Source organism: Rhincodon typus, unplaced genomic scaffold (genome assembly GCF_021869965.1).
Source record: "Rhincodon typus isolate 14 unplaced genomic scaffold, sRhiTyp1.1 hic_rhity00000875, whole genome shotgun sequence".
NCBI lineage: Eukaryota > Metazoa > Chordata > Chondrichthyes > Orectolobiformes > Rhincodontidae > Rhincodon > Rhincodon typus.
The window spans coordinates 8,792-35,000 of record NW_025966513.1 but is presented as its reverse complement, the minus strand read 5'-3'; the positions used below and the strand labels follow the sequence as shown (position 1 = coordinate 35,000).

The 26,209-nt window shown below is 39.1% G+C and overlaps 1 protein-coding gene across 1 annotated transcript in view; it reads right to left on the bottom strand.

Annotated features, from left to right (window-relative positions):
• LOC125481103 (bifunctional glutamate/proline--tRNA ligase-like) overlaps positions 1–24,091 on the bottom strand; it is a gene marked incomplete at its 3' end in the record, with an annotated part of 29,423 nt that extends 5,332 nt beyond the window's left edge. Inside the window, exons 1-4 of the mRNA XM_048592242.1 lie at positions 23,898–24,091; positions 15,786–15,870; positions 13,238–13,337; positions 8,232–8,388 (exon numbers count right to left, since the gene is read on the bottom strand). Coding sequence (XP_048448199.1) covers positions 8,232–8,388; positions 13,238–13,337; positions 15,786–15,870; positions 23,898–23,940 — 385 coding nt within the window. The remainder of the gene's footprint in view (positions 1–8,231; positions 8,389–13,237; positions 13,338–15,785; positions 15,871–23,897) is intronic.
• Between the last annotated feature and the right edge of the window lie 2,118 nt (positions 24,092–26,209).

The window sequence follows — 26,209 nt, the reverse complement described above, 5'->3', positions numbered from 1 at the left end:
ATTTTCTGAAGAAGGGTCTAGGCCCGAAACGTCAGCCTTCCTGCTCCTCTGATGCTGCTTGGCCTGCTGTGTTCATCCAGCTCTACACCTTGTGATCTCATACTTTTGTAGTAAATCACTTTTGTTGTTCACTTAGGAGGTCTGGTTGATTGATCTTTTCATGTGAAGCTTAATATTGAAAAAGCAAATAATTGGTCATATCAGTATCTAGGTAGAGTATTTACATTTATATTGTGACTAATGGAGCAGTGGGAGTAGACAGACAGCAAGAGAAACTCCCACAAGCCCAAGAAGACCACCATCATGCCCGTACCCAAGAAAACACATGCAATGTGCCTTAATGACTACCGACCAATAGCTCTGACTTCAATAATTACAAAGTGCTTCAAGAGGCTGGTCATGGCCCACATCAACTCCAGTCTCCGAGCCTGTCTTGATCCGCTAGTTTGCCTACTGACATAACAGATTTACAGAAGGTGCCATATCCCTAGCCCTGCACTCATCCCTGGAACTTCTGGACAACAAAGACACCTACGTCAGACTCCTGCTCATTGACTACAGCTCCGCCTTCAACGCCATTATCCCCAGCAGACTGATCTCAAAACTGCGTGACCTTGGTCTCGGCTCCGCCCTCTGCAATTGGATCCTCTGCTTTCTGATACATAGGCCACAATCCGTGAGGATAGGTAACTGCACCTCCTCCACAATAACACTTAACACTGGCGTCCCCCAAGGATGCATCCTCAACCCCCTACTGTACTCCCTGTACACCTACAACTGTATTGCCAAATTCCAATCGAACGCCGTCTACAAGTTCACTGAAGACACCACCATAGTGGGACGGATATCTAACAACGGCAAGTCAAAATACAGAAGGGAGATAGAGGGCTTGGTGACGTGGTGCAATGAAAACAATCTGTCTCTCAATGTCAGCAAAACTAAAGAACTGATCATCGGCTTCAGAAAGAAAGGAGGAGAACACGTCCCCATCTACATCAACGGAACGGAGGTTGAGAGAGAGTGAAGGGCATCAAGTTCCTTGGAGGGAGGATAACTGACAACCTGTCCCCGGACTTTTCGTATAAACGCAACAGTCAAGGAGGCAAAACAGCACCTCTTCTTCCTCAGGTGGCTCAGGAAATTTGGCATATCCACAAGATCCCTCACCAACTTCTGAAAATGCACCATCGAAAGCATACTGCCCGGTTGCACAACGAATTAGTATGGCAACTGCTCTGCCCAGGACTGCAAGAAACCACAGAAGGTGATGTGCACACCCCAGACCATCACAGAAGCCAAACTTCCATCCACGGAATCTATTTACATGGGTTCGCTGCCACGGAAAGGTGGCCAACATCATCAAAGACCCATCGCACCCTGGTAATGATCTCCTGCAACCTCTTCATCAGGCAGAAGGTACAGAAACCTGAACACATGCACAAGCAGGTTCAGGAACAGCTTCTTTCCAGCTGTTATCAGACTGCTGAATGGACTGTAGCTTCAAATATGTAACCTGCAATGTAACCTGTACGTCTCTACTTCCTTTGTTTGCTGTGATCTGTCTGTACTGCTGGTAAACAAAGCTTTCCACAGTGTTATTTCGGTATACGTAACAGTAAAGTCTATCGGAGGCAGACAGTGCACTCCTCCAACTCCAGTTGTTGTACAGGATTGGTTTTGGGTGATCTTGGACACCAATCAGAAATGGGATAGCAATAACTGAAAAGGATGAAGGGAACACTGCCAGGTTTTTTGTGCATTAATGCTGATAAGTCCATTCTTTTTGGTCAGTTGCTATAATCTTGAGAGAGGGAAGCTTTATCCCCAAGAGATTCACTAAAGGGGAGGTCAACTGGATCTGCAGAATAAATGGAGTTAGAGTTAAAAGTAGTGTCTGACAAAGCAGGCACATTGTGAGACAGTATTTAAATGTGGGAAAAGAAAAATTTAATCCAGATGGTAAGTCAGTTGAATTAACTAGAATGTAACTGCATATGAATCAGCATGAAATAGAAAACACAATGGAAAAATAAGAAAAAAAAGCTGGAAATGAGAAAATGTAAACTTGAGGAAAAGGAAAAAACATTTGCAAGAGAAAAGGAAAGTTCCAAGACTTTCTTGCATAGTAACCCAAGCAGATAACAAACAAGTTCTATCAAAGGCAGCAAAATCGGTACCGTAGACAGACATTTGCTTATCCGAAACATCTTTTGGGGTTTTCAACAATCCGAAGGAAATGTCCAATAATTTTCTCCAATCAAAGCTCTGCAAGCCAATCTAGAGCTAACTAATGTAGCACAATCCCTCAAGCTAAGTGAAGCAGATGGTGTTCCGAAGCGCTCCTACATTTAAAAATGGCATTCTGTTGAGGAACCAGAGATCTCCTCAGAAACCTGACGACAACAAACTGATATGTTTCACCGGATAGTGGGGGTGCCATTCAAATATAGAGATATTAAGGTCATGTAGTGATCTGGAAGAAAAAAAAACAAATTGCTGGAAATGCTCTGCAGGTCTGGCAGCATCTGTGAACAGAAGTCAGAGTTAATGTTCCTGAGGAAAGGTCACCGGACCCAAAATGTAAACTGACTTCTCTTCACAGATGCTGCCAGGCCTGCTTGGCTTTGCCAACAACTTCTGTTTTTGTTTCTGATTTATAAAATCCGCAGTTCTTTCAGTTTTTATTAGAGATCTGGAAGACCCGGCTTACATTAATCAACATTCTTACTGGCCAGGACTTCATAAGAATGTGATGCCTTGTAAAATGTTTCATATGTCACAGATTGAGGGAGAACCACACTAACAATCAAGCAGACACCTCTAAACCCTACATCAGCTTTTGGTGGAACCACTTAATAGCACAGAGGTATCCCTGGTGGGGCCTTAACCAAAAACAAAGGAACCAAGTATATCCTTACTGTTATGGATATGATTACTCTGTTCTCTTGAGAATAAATTTCTGAAGCAATAGTAAAAGTTAATCCAGTTTCTTTGCAATGTGGATTACTGATGGAGATCCAATCCGATCAAGCCTCTAATTTTGTGTCTACAACTTCAGGAATTTGAGTAGGCTGTATGCAATACAGTTAAAGTCCTCAGCCTATTTCCTACAGGCAGAACAGGCTTTAAAACAGCAGTATCAAATATAGGTCAGCATGGTTCAGTGGTCCATACAGGGAGACAAAAGATTGGGAATGTCAGTGATTTCACTGACAACGTAGGTTGCCAGAAAAAAAAAGAATCAGCTGTGTCACATCTACACGTTGAAACCAACGCCAGGTGGTGGTTAAGGAAGCACAGGTATATAGTATCAGATAGTCAAGACTTTAGAACAAAAGAGATAGTGAGGAATAGACAAAGCAAGACATGGAAAATTCCAAAATTTAACCACCTGCTATCTGGTTTAGTCACCACTGAGAGGTTAGAACCGTACTTTCATATTTAGATGTAGAACGAGAGGCATAACAAGGGTACTCAGAATTTACAAGCATTCCAAAGGGACCAAACCAGGGTTTACAACTATGGGCCGATATCATATGGTTGTGGAAGAGTATCCTCCAAAAACACAACAACCTTATTACTTAAGTTAGGGAGTTAAGCCCAGGTTAAAGCAGAAATCTATTAAATACTGGAAATCACCTAAATGAATTTAGTCAAAGCCACTGCAGCTCCCCACTGTGTTTGTGTCTAAGCCCAATGTTTCAACCAGATTCTGCAGACTACAGAATGGTTTGTCAGCAATAAAGGCAAACTCCTACCTAATTCATCACTTAGAAGACTGTAGGGATAGTGCTGGCAGTGCCAGGTTTCTTAGCAACATAGATTTGTTAAAGGGGATACTGGCAAGTTCCCTTAACACTCTAAACAAGCTAAAGAAATATCAGCCTTTGTTTTTTCTCCCCAATGCTGAGTGATAACATTCTGGGGTAAAAATACCCCAGAAGCTTCCCACCAACTGATGAACCTAGTGGTAGCAAGCATCCCTAACTGTGTGGTTTACCTTAATGTACAGGTATACAGTGACACTTGGAGGGACAACTTGGAATTTGAAGCTTCATTTAGAAAATTACAGTTGTTGATGTGGTGATGATGTCAACCTTGTCAAAAGTTACACATTTTTGCACATTTACTTATGTCAGACATAAAGTGAAGGCAAATTCTGTCAAGAACAGCAGCAGTACAAGCATTAGTGGCGCTCCTATCCCCAAGGATAAACAAGAAATCATGAAGGTTTTGGGGACGTGTCGTTTCTCCCACAACTTTGTATCAAACTGCCTCAGCACAGCTGCTCCACTGATGAATTGGCAAATGAAAGCCAAGATGGTGTGCAGGGGAATGTCAAGCATCTTAAGAGGCTGAAAGCAATTTTAATCAACAAAACAAAGTTGGCCATCACAAATTTCACCAAGGTAATAATTGATACCAGTGACCTGGGAGTAAGTTCAGTTCTACAACATGGAGGAGGGGAGGGCACACAGAAGCCAGTTGGTTATCTTTCCCAAGAGCTAAATCACAAAGTGACACTCCACAGTGGAAAAGAATCCCTGGGTTTGATACTGGCTCTTAAAGATTTTAAAGTATATGCCACTACAGTTCCTGAGAAACACTGGTATGTACTGATCATCTCATTAGCCTTAATAGAAAATTTCAAAAACCAGAATGGCAGGCTTTTTCTATGGGTTTTATTATTATAGTCCTTAATAGATTGTTTTTCTCTGCAATATGGCCAATGTAATTTCTGATGCTTTGACTGGAACTTCACTGTGAATTATCTAAGTACCAAAATGGTACCAGACATGAGTTTCATACATGTAGTGAATGAGAATGAATGGGCAAATATGTTCAGTATTATTTCACATATTATTTCTTCACATTTTGCAATGAAGTGCATTTAATTTTTTTTTATTCATTCGCGGGATGTGGGCATTGCTGGCTTGCTAGCAGTTATTGTCCATTCCTATTGCCCTTGGTGACTGATACAATGAAATGGCTTGCTAGACCATTTGACAGGGTAATTGAATGTTTACTGCATTGCTGTGGGTTTGGAGTTACAGAAAGGCCAGACCAGATGAGGATGGCAGATTCCCCTCCCTGATGGACATTACTGAACCAAATGGGTTTTTCCAACTATTGATAATGATTTTAGGGACATCGTTAGATTCTTAATTCCAGATTTTTACTGAATTCAAATTCCAACATCTGCCACCTGGATTCCAACACTCACCTTCAGAACATTAGCTGAGTTTCTGGATTAATAGTCTAGAGATAATCCCACTATCAAATCCAGGAATTCATTTCTCCAACTTAGAAGGTAGGTGTTGTTATGAAGGTGTTTATTGTTATTTTTGAGGATTCAAGTCCAAGGGATTGTGAAAATTGGTTTATTTGGAGTCTTGAGAAAGTGTTTGAATTTAATTGGTCACTTAAATTATAAGGTGAGACACTTCCTCAAAATCTCTTCTGGGAAGTCACATCTTTAGTTAACTACTTGGGATCATCTGGAAATCACACGTCTGATTTCACTGCCATCAGAAGATGTGGCAATTTTGTTTTGTTTGCAATTCAATTGGGGTAGAGCTTGTGAAACCCTTTGCCACATTTCTGAGGAATTCTTTTTCTGATCCCATGCGTAACGGAGAAGCTGAAAGAGCAATTCCTCCCAAAAAGTTTCTGGACAAAATTCTTCTTGTCATCCCCTGAGCTGCATTACAAGATCCAAATGACATGAATGTCTGCATGTGCGCCAGGATGCCAAACCGGAAGTAGTTGGAATGTTACCCATCTTATCCTTGTTCCTTCAAGAACTAACCATTATTTAATCATTTTTTGTTCAAAATTGATTTAGAACACACACGATTGAATGGGCCCTAAAATCATTAGAATGATTACTTAAGCATGGATTTATGCATTGTATTTCTGTAGTGAATCAAATCAACCCTGAGTTCTACAAAGCTAAATCAGAGCAACAGCTAGTTGGTGTTCACAGTTTCGAAGCACAAACACATTGGACTCAAAAAGGTTCATTCTTTCTTCACAGGTCCTGTCAGACCTGCAGACTTTCTGCAGCACCTTCTATTTGTTTCAGGTCTCCACCATCCACACTACTTTGCTTTTAGCTGGTTGCTATCAGTGCTTTGTGGAAGAGGGCTTGTAGATATTTTAAGTAATCTGTTCAGAGAGGTTATTACACTCATCTGGAGCAGGTGGGACTTGTACCCAGGCCTCCTGCATCAGAGGTTGGAGCACTACCAATGCACAACAAGAACCTTTCTAAAGAGGTCCTATATTGCATCAGGGGGCCAAGATTGTTCACAGTAGCAAGTGACCTCAATTCAAAAATGATCAGTTTCCAGTGATTCACTGTCAAAAAGCAGCAAAGACATGAAAACCCAGAATGTCACATCAGCAAAGATGTTTGCAAGAAGTTGATTCAGAAACCAAAAGCACAAAATCTATGCAGATTGGGATCCTCAAGGTGAGGCCACTCTTGAATTGAATCAGAATAACTTGATGAAACTCTTTACATGGGACACCAAAGACCATGGATTTGGCGAATCTTGAAATGCTTTGGTTATAGTTAAAACTAACTTTGTAGCGAATTTATTCAATAAAACATGCTACATTAATTTAATATGCATTACCATACTTTTACCATATTTCAAAATGACAGCCAATCACATCAGCAATTCACTTCTACACTTAACATACAAGCCAATACCCCATTTTAGAAGGGGCTATGCAGCTGCAAAGGTTGACTTACACACCTACATCTAGGATAACAGCAAATTGTTTAAACATGTTTAATATCTTTAATGTGTACTTTTTTAAGAGTACAAAACAAAGTTCAACTGAAGACCTCAAACTAATGTCTTTGCATTTTCTAATTTTACATCCCATTAATAAGTGTGCAGATTATTATTAAACCTTGGCTTCAAACCTTATTGACATTTTTGCTTTGTTGATGCTCATTATATCCAAATAGCAGCCTTTGTGGATATCTATTAATCTTTAATCTAGTATTTTACTGTTGGAATGAACCATTACAATCTTAGCACCTGTCAAGAGTGGCTCAGTTGGGAGCACTCTAGCCCCTCGAAACCGAGTTACAATCCCAGTGTAGGGTTTGAGCACAAAATTTAGTCCTGAAACGACAGTGCAATACTTGGAATGCTCTATTGAAGATGCCATCTATCAGATGAATAATTAAAAAGTGAAGCTCTCTCTGCCTTCCAAGGTGTGGCATGAAAGATTTAAAAAGATATACTTCAAAGTACTGGGGAGGTGGCCATGCTGCCCTGACCCATATTTATCCATCAATCAATTTCACAAGAACAAAATTAGGAGAATGTTTACATGTTGCCCTCTGTTGGACTGTACAATGTGCAAAGTGGCTTTTTTTTCCTACATTGCAACAATGATGACATTTCAAAAGTACTTCATTGGCTGCAAAGTGCTTTAGTACATCCAGTGGCCATAGATTTATTTGTATTGGTTTTTGTTTCTTCTACTTGCAGGATGAAAAACACTCAGCAGTAATTCACTATATTTCATCACCCAACCAATTACCAAGGACAGCAACACATCAGATAAGAGTGTAACACAACAGCAGCACTGGGTGAGGACAGATATTATTACATTTTCTTCACTATGCAGAGTGAAAAATGTAGCACCACAGTAAACATTGAACAATGTTACAGATTAAACCAGTCTTAAAATTATGCAAATAATCTGAAAGACATGCTTTGAAATATATAAACCATTCGTAACCTTAAAAAATTGACAACCCTAACTGAATTCTGATCCGATTCACAAGGTTTTTATAAGTAATGCCTATAAAAACATATTGGATATTTTTCTGCATTACAGACCTTTATAAAAGGTAAGTCTACGAAAGTTGTAGGGAAAACTATATATTACATGGTTGACCAGCCCCATAGTCTGTTCATCACAGATGTTGGTTTTCGATTACTTTAAAGATTTCCAAGTATTATTACTGTAGTCCAAGCAAATTAAAATTAAACCAATTGTAAATGGTACTGTGAAGTCATGTCTGTAAAAATATGATTAGTTCCTCAAACAAAGTTAGATTTTTTTTTCCACATGTAATTACTTCATCAAAAATTTACAATTGCACCTTCAAGATTCAGGCTAAATTAGAGCTTTTCAAAATATAGCAGAGATGCAATTTACAAAAGAGAACACATTTTAAATAACACTATTCTCTTGCCAACCTTTCAATGCTGCCCATGCACAGAGATCAGCCAGTGTCAATTCATGTCCAACCAGGAATGTCCTGAGAGAAAGTGCACAATCCAGCTCTTGTATTGCTGCAGGGAACAGAGCACAACTTGCCAACCTTGTTTTGCTGAACTCCAACCAATGATCAACCTGCCAACAGAAGGATTATTGCAAAAAATAGTTTAAAGTTCATCATTTGACAGTGGCCATATCTGCACAGGTAAAATGTTAAAAGGTTTTTGTTAATGCAAGTTTTTATTAAGGCCAATAATCCTTGGTTCATGACATTTATCGAGAGATAATTCCCATTGTTATGATAATACTGCAAAAGAAATGGTGAAAGCAAGGAACCCGTTACTTTGTAGTATGTGATAAAGCCTGCATTCCTAAAGTATCTAAAAAGAATGATGATTTTATTTTGTTTCAGAAAAGCCAAATGCTTTGACTCTAACCCCAATGTAAAATTACAATCCTACCTGACACAAAAGATGATCACTTCTTGATACAAGTTAGAAATAAAGATGTCAAAAAGTTTTGTAACTTACAAATGGCTTTCAGAAATTAAAAAAAAACTGATCATTACATACATGTTACCATCATAATAAATTATGGAACGTCAGGCTACTAGAAATCTGGATTGCATGGTCAGGAAAATGCATGACCTTTTAACACGCAGACAATACCATCACTAAATTTACATTATACAAGTTGATTTGTTTAAATGCCATATTCAATTTCTCTGTTCTGTAACACTGTCCATACACACAAATCAGTGTCAATTCATATCCAACCAGCAATGCCCTATCACAGACAACTGTAATCATCACACATTATTCCAATGTTGCATCATCTCCAAACATATTGCAACTTGGATATAACTGGGAGTCACTCATTATTTGATTGAACATTTTAACATGATTTTGGATCCCAACCCTTACATTTCATTCAACCCCTAGTGAACTGCCAAAAAAAAAAAAAGTTTGCTATGTTGCTTTCCTGAAAGCCTTATTATAACAGAAAACTGGACCTTAATATGCAGGCATTTTCTTCTTCCACCATGTTAACTGTTTATCGTAAAGAAAGAATTGTGCTTTTCCAATCTCATCTAACTTTCTCCCCAGAAACCAGGACCATACAATGGGATATGGATCCAAGAACCTTCAGTCAATGAATCAAAGAGTTATTTTATGCTCTTTATCAAAGCTCACACATTAGCAATAACCATTTAACAGCAAATGAAATTGTTGCCGAGGCTGGTAGGTGAGGATGACTAAAAGAACAGGCACTGATATAATAAAGTTACCATGATATTTAAGTTTGTTTTCTTACAGAAATTTCTAACTTCCTTTTTTAAAACATAGAAAATGATGCAGATAGTCCTAAGAAATGTAAACCTTTAAATGTAATGCAGGCAAAAACTGACAAAATAATACATTGTAGATAATTAGTTTTCTAACTTAAACTTTCTAAATCCACTGCACCAGTAAGGCTAAAAAAAATTAAGTGGCACACACAAATTACTTCCATCTGACTCAATCGGTGTAGAGTTACAGAATTTTACAAATAGACAAGCTGACGTGGCAGCAGAGCACAAATTCAATGTATATGTCCTTTATTCTTCAGATTCACAACCAGTTCCAAAGAATACAAGTCATTTAGTGGACGATAGGTGCAAGTTACATGCAATAAAACAAATGCCATAAAAATTCTCACCACCACCTCAGGCACAGCGAAAGCCAAGACAATGTTTGAACATACAAATTTAAATTGACAGAATCCACCGTTATTTAAACACCAACGTTTTTAAAACTGTAGATCTTTAAGGTCTTGATTAAAGCTTAAATTTGAAGAAAAAAAATCTTCAAAAACATCAAACTGTGTGTAATTTCCAAAGAACAAGTTTGGAATGGTCCAAAATAATGAAGCCCACACAAAATACATTTGCTTTTTTTAAAATTTTGATCATCAATTGGTTCAAAATGAAAATATGCCAGTAATTGAAATCATATTATTGGTGTTGCAAATTAAGTTATCTGGACAGGCAAAGACTGTCACTTAGAACCTCAAAAACTACAAGAAGTTGGTTGCTTTGATCACTGTAGGGGTTCAATGGATTTACAAATTTTGACCCTTGTGGATTTTTTTTTAAAACAGACAAAAATTAAGCTAACAAAATAGAAAAAAAACTTGATAATTATGCAGTAATCAGATCAAATGTGGGGTGCTTAGTATCTTGCAAATGTAGTTTAAAAATATTGACACGATTTGCACTACTCAGCCTTCAATTATGTCAAACACTTAAAATTCACATCTTGAAATGAATGCTTTTTCAAGAGTTCAGTACAGTAAAATCAATTCTTTCCTTCCCCATACAAATTTTCTTGTGTTGATTCATCAATTTCCCACACTCAGTCTGAGATAACTAGAGGGAATTATATTGTGTTACAGAGGAATACTTTGAAAGTCAAAAATAGAAAGAACAAAGGCACAGGTATGAGTTTAAGCAAAGGTGCCAAGTCAGAGGTAGAAATGGGCAACGTTATGGACATGCAAGTAGATAGCCTTGCTTTTAGAGAGGGTAAGAGTTAGAACTTCCAGTTTAGGGCCAGGTTGTAACAGTGTGGCTCAGCCTCAAGACAGTGTCCAGGAAGATACAGAGCATTAAGGGATAGGAATGGAGTTTTTGATGATGACCAAGGCGGCTTCAGCCTTCCCAATATTTTCAAGAGAAAATTTTGACTAATACAACACTGAATATCAGACATTTTGGGTCAAAATCCTGGAACTCACTCTCAGCACTGTGGCAGCATGTGAATCACATGGATGGTAGCAGTTAAAGAATCAAAGTCAGTGATAAGCAACAAATGCTGCTTTGTCAGTGATGCTCATGTTCCAACCACAAATCAAACAAAAGCAGTATGAAAATCAAAGATCAGGAATGGGCAAACAGAAGTGTTGACAAGGTAGTGGCAAGCAACATTCTGCTTTCAGATATCAAGGAGCAGCATGTACATGTGAAATGGGAGGGAGCAAAGAAAAACAGAAGGGCAAGAGGCAACAGTGCAGGAGCAACAGGAGAAACCACTGCAGGTGATTCACTGGCTGCATAATTAGATAGAAAAGTACTAAGACGTAAAAAGCAGACAGAGTTGGGAAATGTCAAAGAAATCGTTGACAAGAGCTAAGGAGTTGAGGAAGTTCAGAGCTCCAGGGTTGAAAACAGAAGGGGAAAAATGGAAAATGGATAAACTGCTGGTCAGATAGCATGATTTAAAGAGAAAATGTTTGGCTTCAGTGGGCGACTACATCATTGTAATTGGTTTAGAAATGCACAGGACCAGACATTGTCAAAGGAGATGACAGTAATTCACAGTTCAGTGTTCTGGAAGAGGATAACAAGTAATAAGTTCAGAGTCACCTGCATGCCTAAAAGCATACTAGCGATTATGCACTAAAATGGTACTTAAAAGAAACTGGGCTCTAACAACTTCCAGAATTGTAGAAAACATCAAAGCCAAAGAAACCTGTTGCGAAAGGAGTCAGCTCATGTTCCTTTCTTTCTTATCCAGGAAGGAAGTTCCAGGGAAACAAAAAAAAAAAATCAGATGAATCATCTTTGTTACAGATTTGTGATTAATAAACTTTCAAGGGGAAAGAAACTTGCAGTAAGAAAAATTGACAACAGTAATAACATGGGGTAGGGAGAGCATGATGGGGTGTAAGAGTGGTGGTATGGAAAAGAACAGAGTGAGAAAGGAAACAGGTATAGTCAGAGCATGCATGATTAGAATGTCAGCTGTCGACATTTTCTATCGAGACAGAGTATCGATAAAGCACAAATTCCAGCAGTCGGGTCCACTGGGAGTGGGAAAATACCATGAAAAGCAAAAACCTGGTGATCAAGGAAGCATAGGTACAGCCCCAGGACAGTTAGGATTAGGCTGCTATGGGCTGGAATTTAAAAAATTGTAAAATCTAATTGGTCTAACAAAGTCTAAAAATCAAAAACTAACAAAGTTTCCATGAATGATAAATGCAGGTATTCATAAGCGATTCTCACAGCCAAAAGAATCCATCAGATGGTTAATGGCTAACTCTATTTTCAACTAGGGGTTCAAATCAGTATTATTAGTCTTTTAATTTTCTTCCTAATTCAAGGGAAATGATATGCTTTTAACTGGCCTTCCACAGTTCCTGAGAAGTGATGCAATTTAAAGTTATTGAATTTACTATGACTTCACATGTAGATTTGTGGGGCTTGGGCTCTATCTCATTACCGCTGCTGGTGGTCAGTGCTTAGCCTGTTGTGTCAGGGTCAAAATGGTCTTCCGTCAGCAATATGCACCTTATAGTTACAATTTTTGAGCGAAAGTTTAGTCAAGTGTTTGGATCAAAAGAAAATGCTAAATATTTTCTGTAAATTTATTAGAACCCAGAGAAGCAGGCATACAAAAAGTCAACATGGACAATTTTAAGTTGTCACTTCGACAATATTAATGGCTGTGGAAATTGGAAGATGTGGTACTTTTAAGGATCTCATTGATTTGGTTTGTAGATCCTAGTGACAGAAGAAGAGCTAAAAGACAAGAAGAAACAAGTCACTTTCTTCCAGCCGAAGCAGGACAGTTAAAACAACACACCCAATTAAATATTGATTAAATTCTCTTATGAAAATAGATGCAACAATTAGCCAGCAACCAGGACCTAGTGAATTTCAAGACAAATGTAGCCATCAGATACCTTATTCTAAAAAGCAAATATTTCCATTAAAAAAATACTGCTCCTGATGATTATACTTTTCCATTGCCAAGACCAGGTTTAAAAATTAGCATAGAAAAAGCTACTGTTTTCAGTTGAAACATCTGCATATTTAAGGCCATTAAACTCAATGTTGGTCAATTTTGTTCCAGTGGTGAGAAATTAATGGAGATTGAATGCAGAAGACATCCAAGATGATGCATTTGCCATTATCTCAGCCTACAGAGGCTCAAACTCTTACCTCAGCGTGTTCTAGCAGATTGGAGCCATAGAGCTTATTTTCTGTATCTACCCGAGCCAGGTAGCGAACGATGGAATTCACATCACTAAATACAACATCTCTGTAAAATTGAAAGTAGATTACACTATGATAACATCATAGGAATCAATAAGTTTTTGCTATAAATCACTCAAAAAAAAGGTAAAATAAATAATTTGCTATTTTTATATTCCTTGACACAAATGATCTGTCACATTCTTGGCACGTGCATGATCTGATTAAGGTGATTTGAGTACAGATAATATCAATAGTAAAGGAGTAGTATAAAAAGATTATAATGGTTCAGTATTTCATGTGCATATCAAGTCAAATTGTACTTCTGAAAGTCACAAATTGTCTGATAGATACAGACCAGTAGTGTTCACGTTCTGTATGATTTGGCCACATGAAGTCTGTAAAGTGCATTTTTTGAAACTGATGCTCTGATTTAGGATTTACTGACCAAGTAATTATGCTAAGAGCAGTTCTTTCCAAACTTTAAGATCTATAAAATTCAACTGGACAAAAAGGAAAATAAGTTTAAATACAAAATTGTTGTCCAAGTTTCATCAACTGGAATAACGAGGACCAGGGTCATGCTTGGCCTGTGGAATAGTATTTAGATATGCCTGCCACAAAACAACAAATCAGTAGGGTGAAATACGTGGTCAGCAAGGACAAGAAGCAATAGAAAGAGAATGCAGGCCAAGCCAACAGATGTTAGGAGACATGTTAGCAGAAGAGAAGAAATTGAGAATATGGAGTGTTGTTAGTTCTGACTTTAAGAGCAACTTTTTTAAAAAATGTAAAGCTTTCTTTCCTTATTCTAAAGCTATGTTAGGACTAATTCAGCAGTAGCTTCTCTACAGTTCATCACAAAAGAAGTTGCTGAATTTATGAAGATCACAGGAGGGTTTCAGACATTCAGATGTGGAGATTTAGAATTCAGTACAACAGGCAGCTTTTAATTTTTCAATTGCCATTATCAAGCTTTGGCTTGAATTCTTAGCTTATCTCCATTTATAATTCTAAATCAAAGCCATCACCCTGTACATCTATCTAGTGTTATTCGATGCTCCTCCACTGCCTCTCATACATCTGCTTTTCATTGGAATCTTCCAAAAATAATAAGTGATCCAAACTAATAATCCCACCTGGATGATCACGTCCACTGAAATTCATGACCTGAATGCACAGTTTATTAGCATTTATTATTTTTCTCCATGAGACATTATTGACAGAAGTCACAATCCATGATACTTTCTGCCAAACTGCTGTGGGTCATCATTTGAATCTGATCTCAAGGTTGTCATCTAGGCCTGCTCCATTACAACTACATCACTCAAAACTTGTTTCAGCACTCAACTCTTAATGAACAGTAAAGTTCTCACTGTTCATTTGTTTCAGCTCTAAAACCCATTATCTCCCTGCTGCCACTTCCACATGTACTTTCAGTTCCTTTGGAAGTGACAGCTTCCCCTTTTCAATTTGGTTTCTGTTTCACTTTTGTACCAATTTGGCCGGATGGATTAAACCACAACGTCTTCCATCTTAATTGCCAATTACCCCATGGACTTTCCATTGTAATGTCTCTTCGTGATTCAACTCCTCTATGCCCATTGGCCAGCACGTCTCCAATGCGATGTCCCATGATTCTATTCGTGTTACCTTACTGCTTATCATCTACTTCACAGTAGAATTAACTACTACTTTAGTACACCTTTTATGTTCTTGGAAAGCAGATCAGAAATCACAAATTCAAACTCCACAATGGTGATTTGAGAATTCTATTTCAGGTTAAAAAGTTTGGAGATAATAAGCTTCGATCAATGAAAGGAAAAAAAAAAAGTGACCATAAAGCTTTTGGATTGTCCACTGGCTCATTAAAGTCCTGGATGACAATATTACCAAGTCAGTAATTCTGGATTCCAAAAATGATAATGATAATGATAATTATAATCACCTTAATGATTAGTTCCTCAATGTTGCAAATATCAGCATTTAAAACAACTTACATCTGTGGAACAGATGTTTTGCACAAAACATCTCAAGGTGCATTGCAAAAGCAGGGAGTCATAAAGAAATTTGGAATTGTGACCCAAGCATAGACATGGATACAGATTTTGAGCAGTCTTTTGAAGGAGCTTTGACAAGTACAAAGGCAAAGATAACAAGAATAAACTCAGCATGGCAACTCAAGGCCACCATCTGTGATTTTTGAGAGGAATGTGGCTGTGGCCAGCAAGATCAGTTTTATTACCCATTCCCAATGGCCCTCATGATGACAGCAGGGCGTTGCATTTTTGAAAACAGAAGGTTCTTAGGCTATTTCACAGGGTAGAGGAGTTAAGCATATCACAGAGTCTGAGGTCAGCAATATTTCAAATGTTGAAATATTCTAAGTAGTAATCCATAATTTCCAGAAGAATTAAATATTGACTATCATTCTGAAGTGATGATTGCGGCATGTTTAAAGAGACAGGCTGCCTCAGTTAAAATGGCAGCAACAGAAGCAACTGAGGATACTTACTCAGAAATTTGCAACACATTCTCTTTACCCTCTTCAATCAACACATTGACAGAATTTTTCACATGTTCCACAGTAAGTAATACACCTGCAAGAAAAAAAAGCAAACATTCTAATTCTCAGTTTTATATTAAATATCCAGTTTCAGTGAAGTGATTCTTCACATAAGAATTAAAGCACAATATTAGGTGAGGGAATAAGGAAATCTTGGCCACAAACAATACCAAACTTAGTTCACAAAGACTGATTTTTTTGAAAAAATAAACAGCTACTGAAATGGCAGATGCATTACACACAGGAAATTACAGAAACTTGTGAAGTATTAATTCTGAATGTCAACATTCAATTCATCTGATTTGCATTTGCAATAGTGGTTTGAACACTAGAAGTAACTGCTGCTTGACAGAGATTTAAATCTGTATTCATTGCCACAAATACTCCTCTCCTTTTCTATGTGAAAACGGTTTCTTCACAAGTTTCGCACATAATAGGTTTAATTTCTTTCCGAGACATGAATGTAGTGACAAATCCCATCTCTATCCAAAATTTTAATCAGCCATTTGAAAGTATTTATCTGAATGGACTTTTGATTGCCTAGGAATTGACTAATTTTAATATCACTAAAAGACTCAAAATTGATAAAGACACTTTAATAAAAAAAATGCTTTCAACTAAATAATAATCTCTATACAAGTATTCCAGATGCAGCTGCATTGGTGTTTCAAGATAACACAAATAATGAGACATAAAAACAGAAATTGCTGGAAAAACTCAGCAGGTCCGGCAGCATCTTTGGACAGAAAGCAGAGTTAACATTTCAGGTCCAGTGATCCTTCTTCAGAATTGTTTTTGCTTCAGATTTCCAACATCTATAGATTTTTTTAAATGAATAATGAGAGATTTTATTGATTAGGTGCAGGAACAGGACGTTTTGAAGTAGGATTGATCCAAAAAAGTGGCAAGATCACAAACTTCTGTAATTTTGCACATTTTTAATAGGCTTGGAACATTCAACCTGACATCTCAATTAAGGAAAGAAAAGGAGGACCTCAAAGCCAGTGATGGGTAAATTAAGAGATCAAGATGAATACCAAACATTATTTGAAGTCTAAGTACAGAAAGTAAAAATGAAGATGCCATTATTACTCTAGCATCAAGTCTAGCTGCACTGACTACTGAAATTGCTGCTTTTTAGAATAGAAACACAATGAAATATCATTATATATATAAAACCACTGATCTATCCAATCAATTCTGTGGTAACACACAGCATTACAAGTGTGTCAGAATCCAAGACCACCTCAAAATCTTTCACTGGACAGGTCAAGAATGAGAGCTAAATGCGATCCTTCAGTATCGATACTTCACAATGTCAGCGCGCATCTGATCTGCACTGCAGCAATTCCACTGGTCAGAGCAGCTCAAACTGGCTGCTCCCACAATCAATGTTGATGCCCTGTTACTACTTTAAGAAAAATCTATATCAGTTGCAAAGTAACAGGTTAGAAGACTTAGAATTGGATCAGGCATTTTAATTTTCCTTATACAACACAGCTGTATTACTCAAAAACCATAGTAAAATATAAATATCATATATTGTGGGAGAGACAAGAGCGATCTGTTTATCAATTACAGAAGGAGAAGCTGATGGCAGTTTTGCTGTTTCCAATGTAGGAATGGTGATAGTGGCCTCAGAGGATGGCTGTTTTCAAAACTAAAAAAACAGGAAAAAAATCCCCAAAAAAAAAAAAAAAAAAAAAAATCCAATCTAACATTTTGTGCAGAATCTGTCATAACATCAACAGTTTTCAGTCATTCTTACTTTTGGATTATGCTGGGAGGAGGCTGAGAGTAGATAATTTTGTTGAACTCACTGTATTCATGTAATACATTATGTGTAGCAGACTGTCGGCACTCCCCACCAGCACCACAGTATATTCTGAATGCATCATGTGCAGAATTGTTTTTTAAAAAGTACATGCATCCCAGTGAAGAGACACCCGAATGTGCACACAAACTTTCATAATTAAAGCTTTAAAAATTGCAGATCAAATGAAAGTGACCATAAGATCCCTCAATTCCAAACAATTAAAATACAGACAACTAACCAAAAAGGCTCCAATCAATGGTGTTAAGTACATTTGCTTTGCAGCACTGGAATTTCCAACATAAACATGCTATCAAACAATATCAAGGAATTTTGTTCAAAGTATCATTTTCACCAATTTTTACACACACTTGGACATTTAAAACACCATCTTTCAGCAATCAGCTAGGTGGTATACAGAATGTTAAATATACTAAAAACCCAAGACACAAAAGGGCAGTTTGAGTCTTACTAGTTGAATGGTCAAGAGAATCATTCAAAAAGTTTCTGCAGAAACACACATTTAATTCCCAAAATATACAGAAATATTCAATATGGTACAGTAAGCAATGAAGGTCATGACATTTCTCTCAGTAGCCGATTCCATTAATGATGGCTAAATTCAATCCAATCCGCATCTATGACACATCAATGCATTTACACTTTCCAACAGGTAAAGTTGATCCTGTAGCATGATTAATGCAGAATCAGCTGATACTAACAGTGACCATTAAAAGTCGTTTTAGCATTCATAAGCAACAGTGAGAAAATTGAAAAGAAAAATAGTTAGCACTCCAACTCATTAATAAACCCTGCTGGAGATTGCATGCAAGTTAACAAAATGGGCTTAAGAATACTCTCAATGCTGTAAAGACCATGCCTTTTATTCTTGAGCTTTTTAAAAACATTGGACTAATATAAGAAATAACTGTTTTGAAACCCAGGAATTTCCAAGGAATGGCTGCATGCTTTGGGAGTATGGAATGATACCAATTGTGAACACTGATTGTTTAACTGTGGATTCCAGCAATGTACAGATGAACTGGAGCTGCCTGGTGATGAGTGGTTAGCACTGCTGCCTCACTTCACCAGGGACCTGGGTTTGATTCCACCCTCAGGCAACTGTCTATGCAGAGGTTGCACGTTTTCCTCATGTCTGCGTGGGATTCCACCGAGTACTCCAGTTTCCTCCCACAGTCCAAACACATGCATGTCAGGTGGACTGGCCATGCTAAATTACCCATACTGTTCAGAGACGTGTAGGTTAGGTGCATTAACCATGGGAAAAGCAGGGTTATAGGGTAGGGCGGTGGGAAGCTCTTTGGAGGTTCGGTATGGATTCTTTGGGCAGAATGGCCTGTTTCCACACAATATGGATTCTATGGAGCGGAGGGGTTGTTTACAAACAAAACCAATTGGTGAGGACTAGAGACAATTGTCAATGACAAAGGTCCACTGTCTGCCACAAGGTGATTGGCTATCAGTTAGCTGTCTTGTTCAGAGCCCAAGCCATTCACAGAGAAACACGTCTGCAGTAGCCAGAAAAGCTCCGAGGTCTGCAGTAAACCACTTTAAACCTGAAGAAAATCAGCTTTTCTTTCCTTCAGATCAGGCTGTATGTTGTGATTTGGAATTGGATAAGTCAGCGACCTTTCGTAAGTGAACCAGCCACCATATGCCTCTTGCAAGCCAGTTAAAACATTCAGAGAAAGGAAGATTGAGGAGAAACCTATTGATTAGCAAGAACCAATCCAACAGATCTTATGAAGGAAGACTACAGAACCGTTTTCATGTGTTTTGCTTTCCCCCTCATTTACATCTGTGCGCACACAGGCAAGAAAGGACTTGGGAGTTTTACTCCTGTCTTTTACTGTGGTAGGCTGAAAGATGTTTTGGATTTCAACTTTTGAAACAACACCACTCTTACTTGTCCATATGATTAAATTTAAGGGGGAGGTGATGGCCTAGTGGTATTATTGCTGGATGGTTAATCCAGAGACCCAGACAATGTTCTGGGGACTTGAGTTCGAATCCTGCCGTGGCAGATGGTGGAATTTGAATTCAATAACTATCTGGAATTAAGAATCTAATGATGACCATTAATCCATGGTCCATTGTTGGAAAAATCCATCTGGTTCACTAATATCCTTCAGGGAAGAAAACTGCCATCCTTACCTGGTCTGGCCTACATATGACTCCAAATCCACTCTTAACTGCCCTCTGGGCAATTAGGGATGGACAATAAATGCTGGCCTAGCCAGAGACGCTCTTATTCCATGAACGAATAAAGAATAAAAAAATCAAAGATAGAGTTTATTAACAAAAACACCTTTCAGCCTACCTCAGTAAGGGACAGGAGTAAGTCAACAATATCTTGGTACACTGGCCTTAGGAGGGGCAAAGCAAGCCTACTGTCAATTCATTCCCAGAAGCACCATGAAGAGGGTTTCTTTCTGTACATCACTTCCAATCCAATTCGCTGCTGATGACATCAGAGGCTTCACGGTTCTCTGCTTCTGAACTTCCTGTTATGTTCTCTAAATGCCTGTCATTTTTTGTGTTTCTGCCATAACCTGGATAACCAGAGACAGTCATGGGATGGGATGGGATGGGATAGGGTAGGGAAGAGAAAAGATGACACTGTTTGGGGCAGGGGGTGTCGTGAAAAGCAGGAGATGTGAAGTAGTCTTTTTAAGTGACTTTTAACACATGGAAATTAACTGCTATTTCATTCAAACACACAAGCACTCAAGAAATTAAGACAGATAGAAGAGGAGATAGATAATAAATTACAATTTTGGCAAATCCAGAGGTATATTAAAGAAAATCCAATTCGCATCAGTTAAAACTCCCAATGGTCGGTGTTCAAAAATATTTTCCTCAGTGAGCTGGGTCCAGTAGTTTTTCCTTCTTACAGGCAAAATGGAGGCTTCATTCCAGCCAGCATCTTGGAAACAGATGGAGTATCCAAGACAGGCTGGCAACTCAGCCCAGAGTCCTAATCTTCCTCTGAAGGTCAAACAGCAACTGACTTGTAAGCTTAAAACAATTTAACAAGCTCAAATTTCAATCACGACAAGAACAGACATTTCAGGTGCTGAGTGCCCATCTCAGGGGTGAATTGGAAGGTCATTACACTAACAGTGGAGCTTGACCTCCCCCATAGTTTCCAGAGGTGAAGCACTGTAAAGTAATTAGCTCCTGTTTAACACAAAGGGTTTTGAGGTTTATCCCTGTCCTGAGCTGGCTGGAGGCAAATGGTTCATCCCTGGGTTTTTCGTGCCAGTTTTCGCTGAACTGTCTATACAACAGAGGATCCAGAAGCTTCGAGAAATAAGATCATGTGATCAGCCTCAGCCATTTTATGACTCAAGCAAGGTTGCCTTTTTTTTCCATTCTTAAAAAAAAAGATGTGAAGTATGGAAATATGGAACAGAACACAGCCCTCTTTGGGATTTCTCTTCATACCCTCAGGCCACAGCAAATTAAACAAACAAATCTGGAATAAAACGCTATTATCAGTAATGACAACCTGGTCTCCTCCATCTGTGACTCAAGCTCCACAGCAATGTGGGTGACACCGACATCATCTTCTGATAAAGTCTAACAGGCCTCTCAGTTGTATCAAAGATATCCAAATTTAATGAGAATAAGATAGGCAATCAACCATTGGGGCAGCCCAAGATACGATAAGATGCACGTAGCCTAGTCGACCCTGCGAAACGTTGTGATAACCGTGGACCTTGACTAAATTTTAGATAGTTGTCGAATAACAACCTGCCATAGCCATGTCACTGAATTAAACCTTTCAGCCAATATTCTAGACTCCTACAATAACAACCTTGACGGCAGAACAAACCCAAGAGATGTGGCACCATAGTTGTACATATCATAGAATCCCTACAGTATGGAAGCAGGCCATTTGCTTATTGAGTTCACACCATCCCTCCAAAGAGCAGCCCGCTACCTTATCCCTGTAACCCTGCATTTACTATTGCTAATCCACTGAGCCTGCACATCCCTGGACACCATGGGCAATTTAACATGGCCAATCAACCTGACCTGCACATCTCTGAATTCTGAGAGGAAACCCATGCAGACACAGGGATAACGTGCAAACTCCACACAGACAGTCGCCCAAGGCTGGAATCAAACCTGGGTCCCTGGTGCTTTGAGACAGCAGCGATAACCACTGAGCCCCCGTACCACCCATCAGAAGGCAGTGAGCCCTCGGCATTCATTCTCAACCTAATAAAATCTTTTTTTTAAAAACCATGTAAAAGACTTCATTCAATATTTCCACCACCAGGAAAACACCCATGTGGCAGGGAACCAATAACAAGCAAAGCCCAATAGGGACAATGCTGACGTGGGAAAAAAAGTGAAGGGAGAGGGTAGGGATTAAATCAAAATAGAACCGGATAGGGAAATAAAGCAATGCACCATCCATGATGCCCACCTTCCCCTAAAGGTGTCAACAACATTGGTGGACACAGTGTGCTCCCTCGCCAAGGACACCCAGGCTCGAACATACTCACAGAAGAGGGACAGGCAGCCAGCCGAAATGAGCCCCCTCCACGGCCCGCTGCCTAGAACTGTTTATAGCCAGTTCTGAGGAAGGGTCACCAGACCCAAAACGTTAACTCTGTTTTCTCCTTCACAGATGCTGCCAGACCTGCTGAGCTTTTCCAGCAACTATGTTTTTGTTCCTGTTTATAGCCAGCCTGGTAAGGAGCAGGATCTCCTTGTGGGTCTCCCACTTGCCCACACTCCTCCACACCAGATGCCCAAAGATCAGGAGCATGGGGCTGAAGTGTAATGGAACAGTCAGACCCAACAACTCAAGCATGACACCATCCAAAATGAAAGCAGCTCAGTTGATTGGCACCTCATCTAACTTAACATTCACTACCTTCATTATGACCATTGCGGCAGACTATGTACCAAGTGTACTGCAGCAACCCACCAAGCCTCCTTTGATAATGACTTGCAAACCACCCTGTCACTTAGAAAGTACCAGGGCAGCAGACAAAAAAAAAGTCACTACTGCAAGTGATGACTTTCTGAAGAAGGGTCCAGAATCGAAACGTCAGCTCTCCTGCTCGGCCTGCTGTGTTCATCCAGCTCTACACCTTGTTATCTCAGCTTCTCCAGCATCGGCAGTTCCTACTATCTCTCTCTCACTACCTACATGCTCCCCTCCAACACACACACCATTCAGAACTTGGAAATAAATCACAGGTCCTTCACTATCACTGGGTTAAAATTCTGGATTGTCCAATTTAATAACAGCTTCATTGTATGGATTACCGTAATACAAGATGACAGCTCATCACCACTTCCTAAAGGGCAATTATGGATGCTAGCTTGCCAGGAACTACCACATCCCATGTTTGAATAATAAAAAAAATCCCTGCCAACACCACTCTAGAACAGATTTAAAGAAGGCAACAAGACTTTCTAAAAAAAAAATAATCAAAACCACACCCATTCAGTGTACAATTTAAAAAGTCTGCATAGCTCAAAACGTGGCCTCGATATCCCCAGAACATAAATAACACCATGTCATTTATTCGCCGCACCTTTAAAAAATACACATGCAAACTCATAGGTTCAAACTTAAAATAATTTTATTAAAAAATAGGGAAAAATGGTTAAAGTTACATATTTCAAATTTCAGTGTGATTGAATATTTTTGATCAGAACAAAGATTTTTTAAAAACATGAGAAGTTATTAAAGAGCAAAAAATTCCAGTGCAGAATATGATCGAAAGTGCCACGTTAATTAAATTGGCGAGTGACAGTCATATTAACAACACCGACTTTAAATATATAGTTCTTCATTAAAATGTTATACAATATTGGACATAGTCACAGCAGTGAAACCAGAACAAGTGCAAAACGTTGTAAATGGCGGGGGTAAAACGAAAATGCCAGGGAACAGTGTGAAAGCGAAACCTAGCTTCGTTTTACAGGTACATATTTTTCTGCTTTTTAAAAAAATGTTAATACATAATCACAGATTGTCAATAACTGACAGTGCTGATTTTAAAAGTTCGTACGATTCTACATATTGAAGCGCAGATTCCACCCCCCGCCAGTCACCCACCCCATCCTCCAAGGACATGCTGTTAATCCCAGGCTCCAGGATCAGGCTGCCCCACACATGATGCAATACCGTGTGTGGCAGTGGGCCAAGCGGCTTCACGCCCCTCCACTGACCCGGCCCGGCCCCAGCCGACACTCACCTAAGCAAGGGCTGGAGATATTCACTGACAGATTCAGAGCCATCTGCCGTACTGTTAATAACCGCCAACCGACTGACAGGTACCGCCGGCGATCAGCAGCCGCTTCCTCGCAGACCCGCTTCCACGATGAAGCGAACCGGCACCACTTCCGGGTGTCACATCGTCAACACCGCCCCCAGCACCTCAACGTCACTTCCGGCGTCACGCCCCAATCTTCCCTCTTCTCCGAGCAACACGTAGATGGTACCGGTTCTCCTGAGCGACTGAAGTTGTTTCAGCGTAAAAAGGATCTATTGAAGTTGATTCAACCACTGTTCGGGGGACTTGTCATACAAGTGACAGCCATGCGGGCACCTGGGTTTATTTTCACACAGAGATATGACAAATGGCCATATTCTGCCTATCTGCCACGTATTTATTAAACCTCAAAGCAGACATGCACACGGGATCGGAGAGGGTGTGGTATGGGATAGTGGTTTAAAGGGGTTAATACCACATGATCATTCTGCTCATCTTGATAACTTTCATCCTGTTCTCCGCATAGTATATTTGTTGGAGTCTAGCTTTCATTGCCACAAATCCTTCTTATTGGTATTGGGTAGTCAAAGAGTTCCCAAGTGGAGTATACCCACAAAAAGTCTTCAGCAGAACAGAGGCTCAGTCTTGATAAACATAAAATGTTTGCTACATAATTAAGCACTATGACATCTATTATGGTCCTTTGTGAGATTACAAACTGTAGTTACGAGGACTGCAAGTGTACAGGTTAGTTCTTTGCACAAACAGCCTTTTATAGATAACTTTAAATAAACCTGTATGCAAATACTGCGACACACCTCTAGAGAAGGTGGGACTTGAACCTGGCGTCCTGGCCTAGACACAGGGACATTTTCACGACACCACAAGCAGCCTTCACAATCCTTTATATTCAGATGTGTAAATCTCATTTTAGACGTCAGTTAATAAGACAGATATCATTCACACATTGCATGTGTGGGCAAGGTCAAAAATCACAACACCATGTTACAGTCCAACAGGTTTATTTGAAAATACAAGCTTTGGAGTCTCGCTCCTTCTTCAGGTGTTAGAAGCGAGACTCCATAAGCCTGTATTTTCAAATAAACCTGTCAGACTTTAACCTAGTGTCATGTGATTTCTGACCTTGTCCACCCCAGACCAACACGGGCACCTCCATATTTGTGTATTGGAGACGATTGTGTCCTGCGTTCAGAGGAGAAAATGTAACTGTGCAAGCTCTGTGAGGTCTGCGTAATTATGCTTGACAAATGTAGATATGCTGTTGCTGTTATGTAAAAAAACCATAGTCACGTAATAGGAGAGCATGAATATTGCTGAAAAAAGGCATTTTGTTGAGCTATTTTGTCTTGTACTCGTCAGAACATTCTCAAGAATATAAATTAAAGGGAAAACAACATTTTATACTTTATTACAACATGGTGTCTCATTCCAAACTGCAGCAAACTTTACCTATCCCAGAAATATGTAGCAAATTAGATTTTTTTAAATTGTTGATAGAAAATAAAGGTTTTACAGAATCATAGAATCCCTAAAGTCTGGAAGCAGGCCATTCAGCCCATTGAGTCCACAGCGACCCTACAAAGAGCATCCCACCTAAACCCACCCTATCCCCATAATCCCACATTTACCATGGCCAACCCACTTATCCTGCACATCCCTGGACACTATGGACGATTTAGCATGGCAATCCACCATGGAGGAAACCCACGCAGACATGGGGAGAATGTCTGTGTGGAGTTTGCACCATCACCTGAAGGTGAAATCAAATCTGGGTTCCTTGTGCTGTGAGGCAGCAGTGCTAACCACTGCTCCACCATGCCACCCTAGACAATTAATGTGACCCTAGATGCTAGCAAAAAAAAACTAAGCAGCAATAAAGTAGGACAAAGTTTGTGTATTATAAATCACATAAATCTTATAAATATGAAAATATGTTTGTGAAGTACTTTTAAGAACATTATTCCTTTATATACTCATGCAGAATTCAGCCTTGGTTTTCACTACATTCTCCTGGGTAAATAGTTGGGCTGCTTCAAAAGCATGTCAATCAGTATGGTCATTCTATCCTGTTTTCGCAGGAATTCTTGTTTGGACTTGATTTAATTAAGAACTCAAACAAAAGCATTAAAGTCTGAATGAACAGCAGAGGCAAGTTGTCAAATTAATTTTAGAATCTTACTTCATCTAAACCAGGTTGTTCAGAGCCTATTTCTGTGAAGTCTAAAAGTATTAAGGAAGAACACTTTGCAATAACTCCAACTTGGGTTATCAAA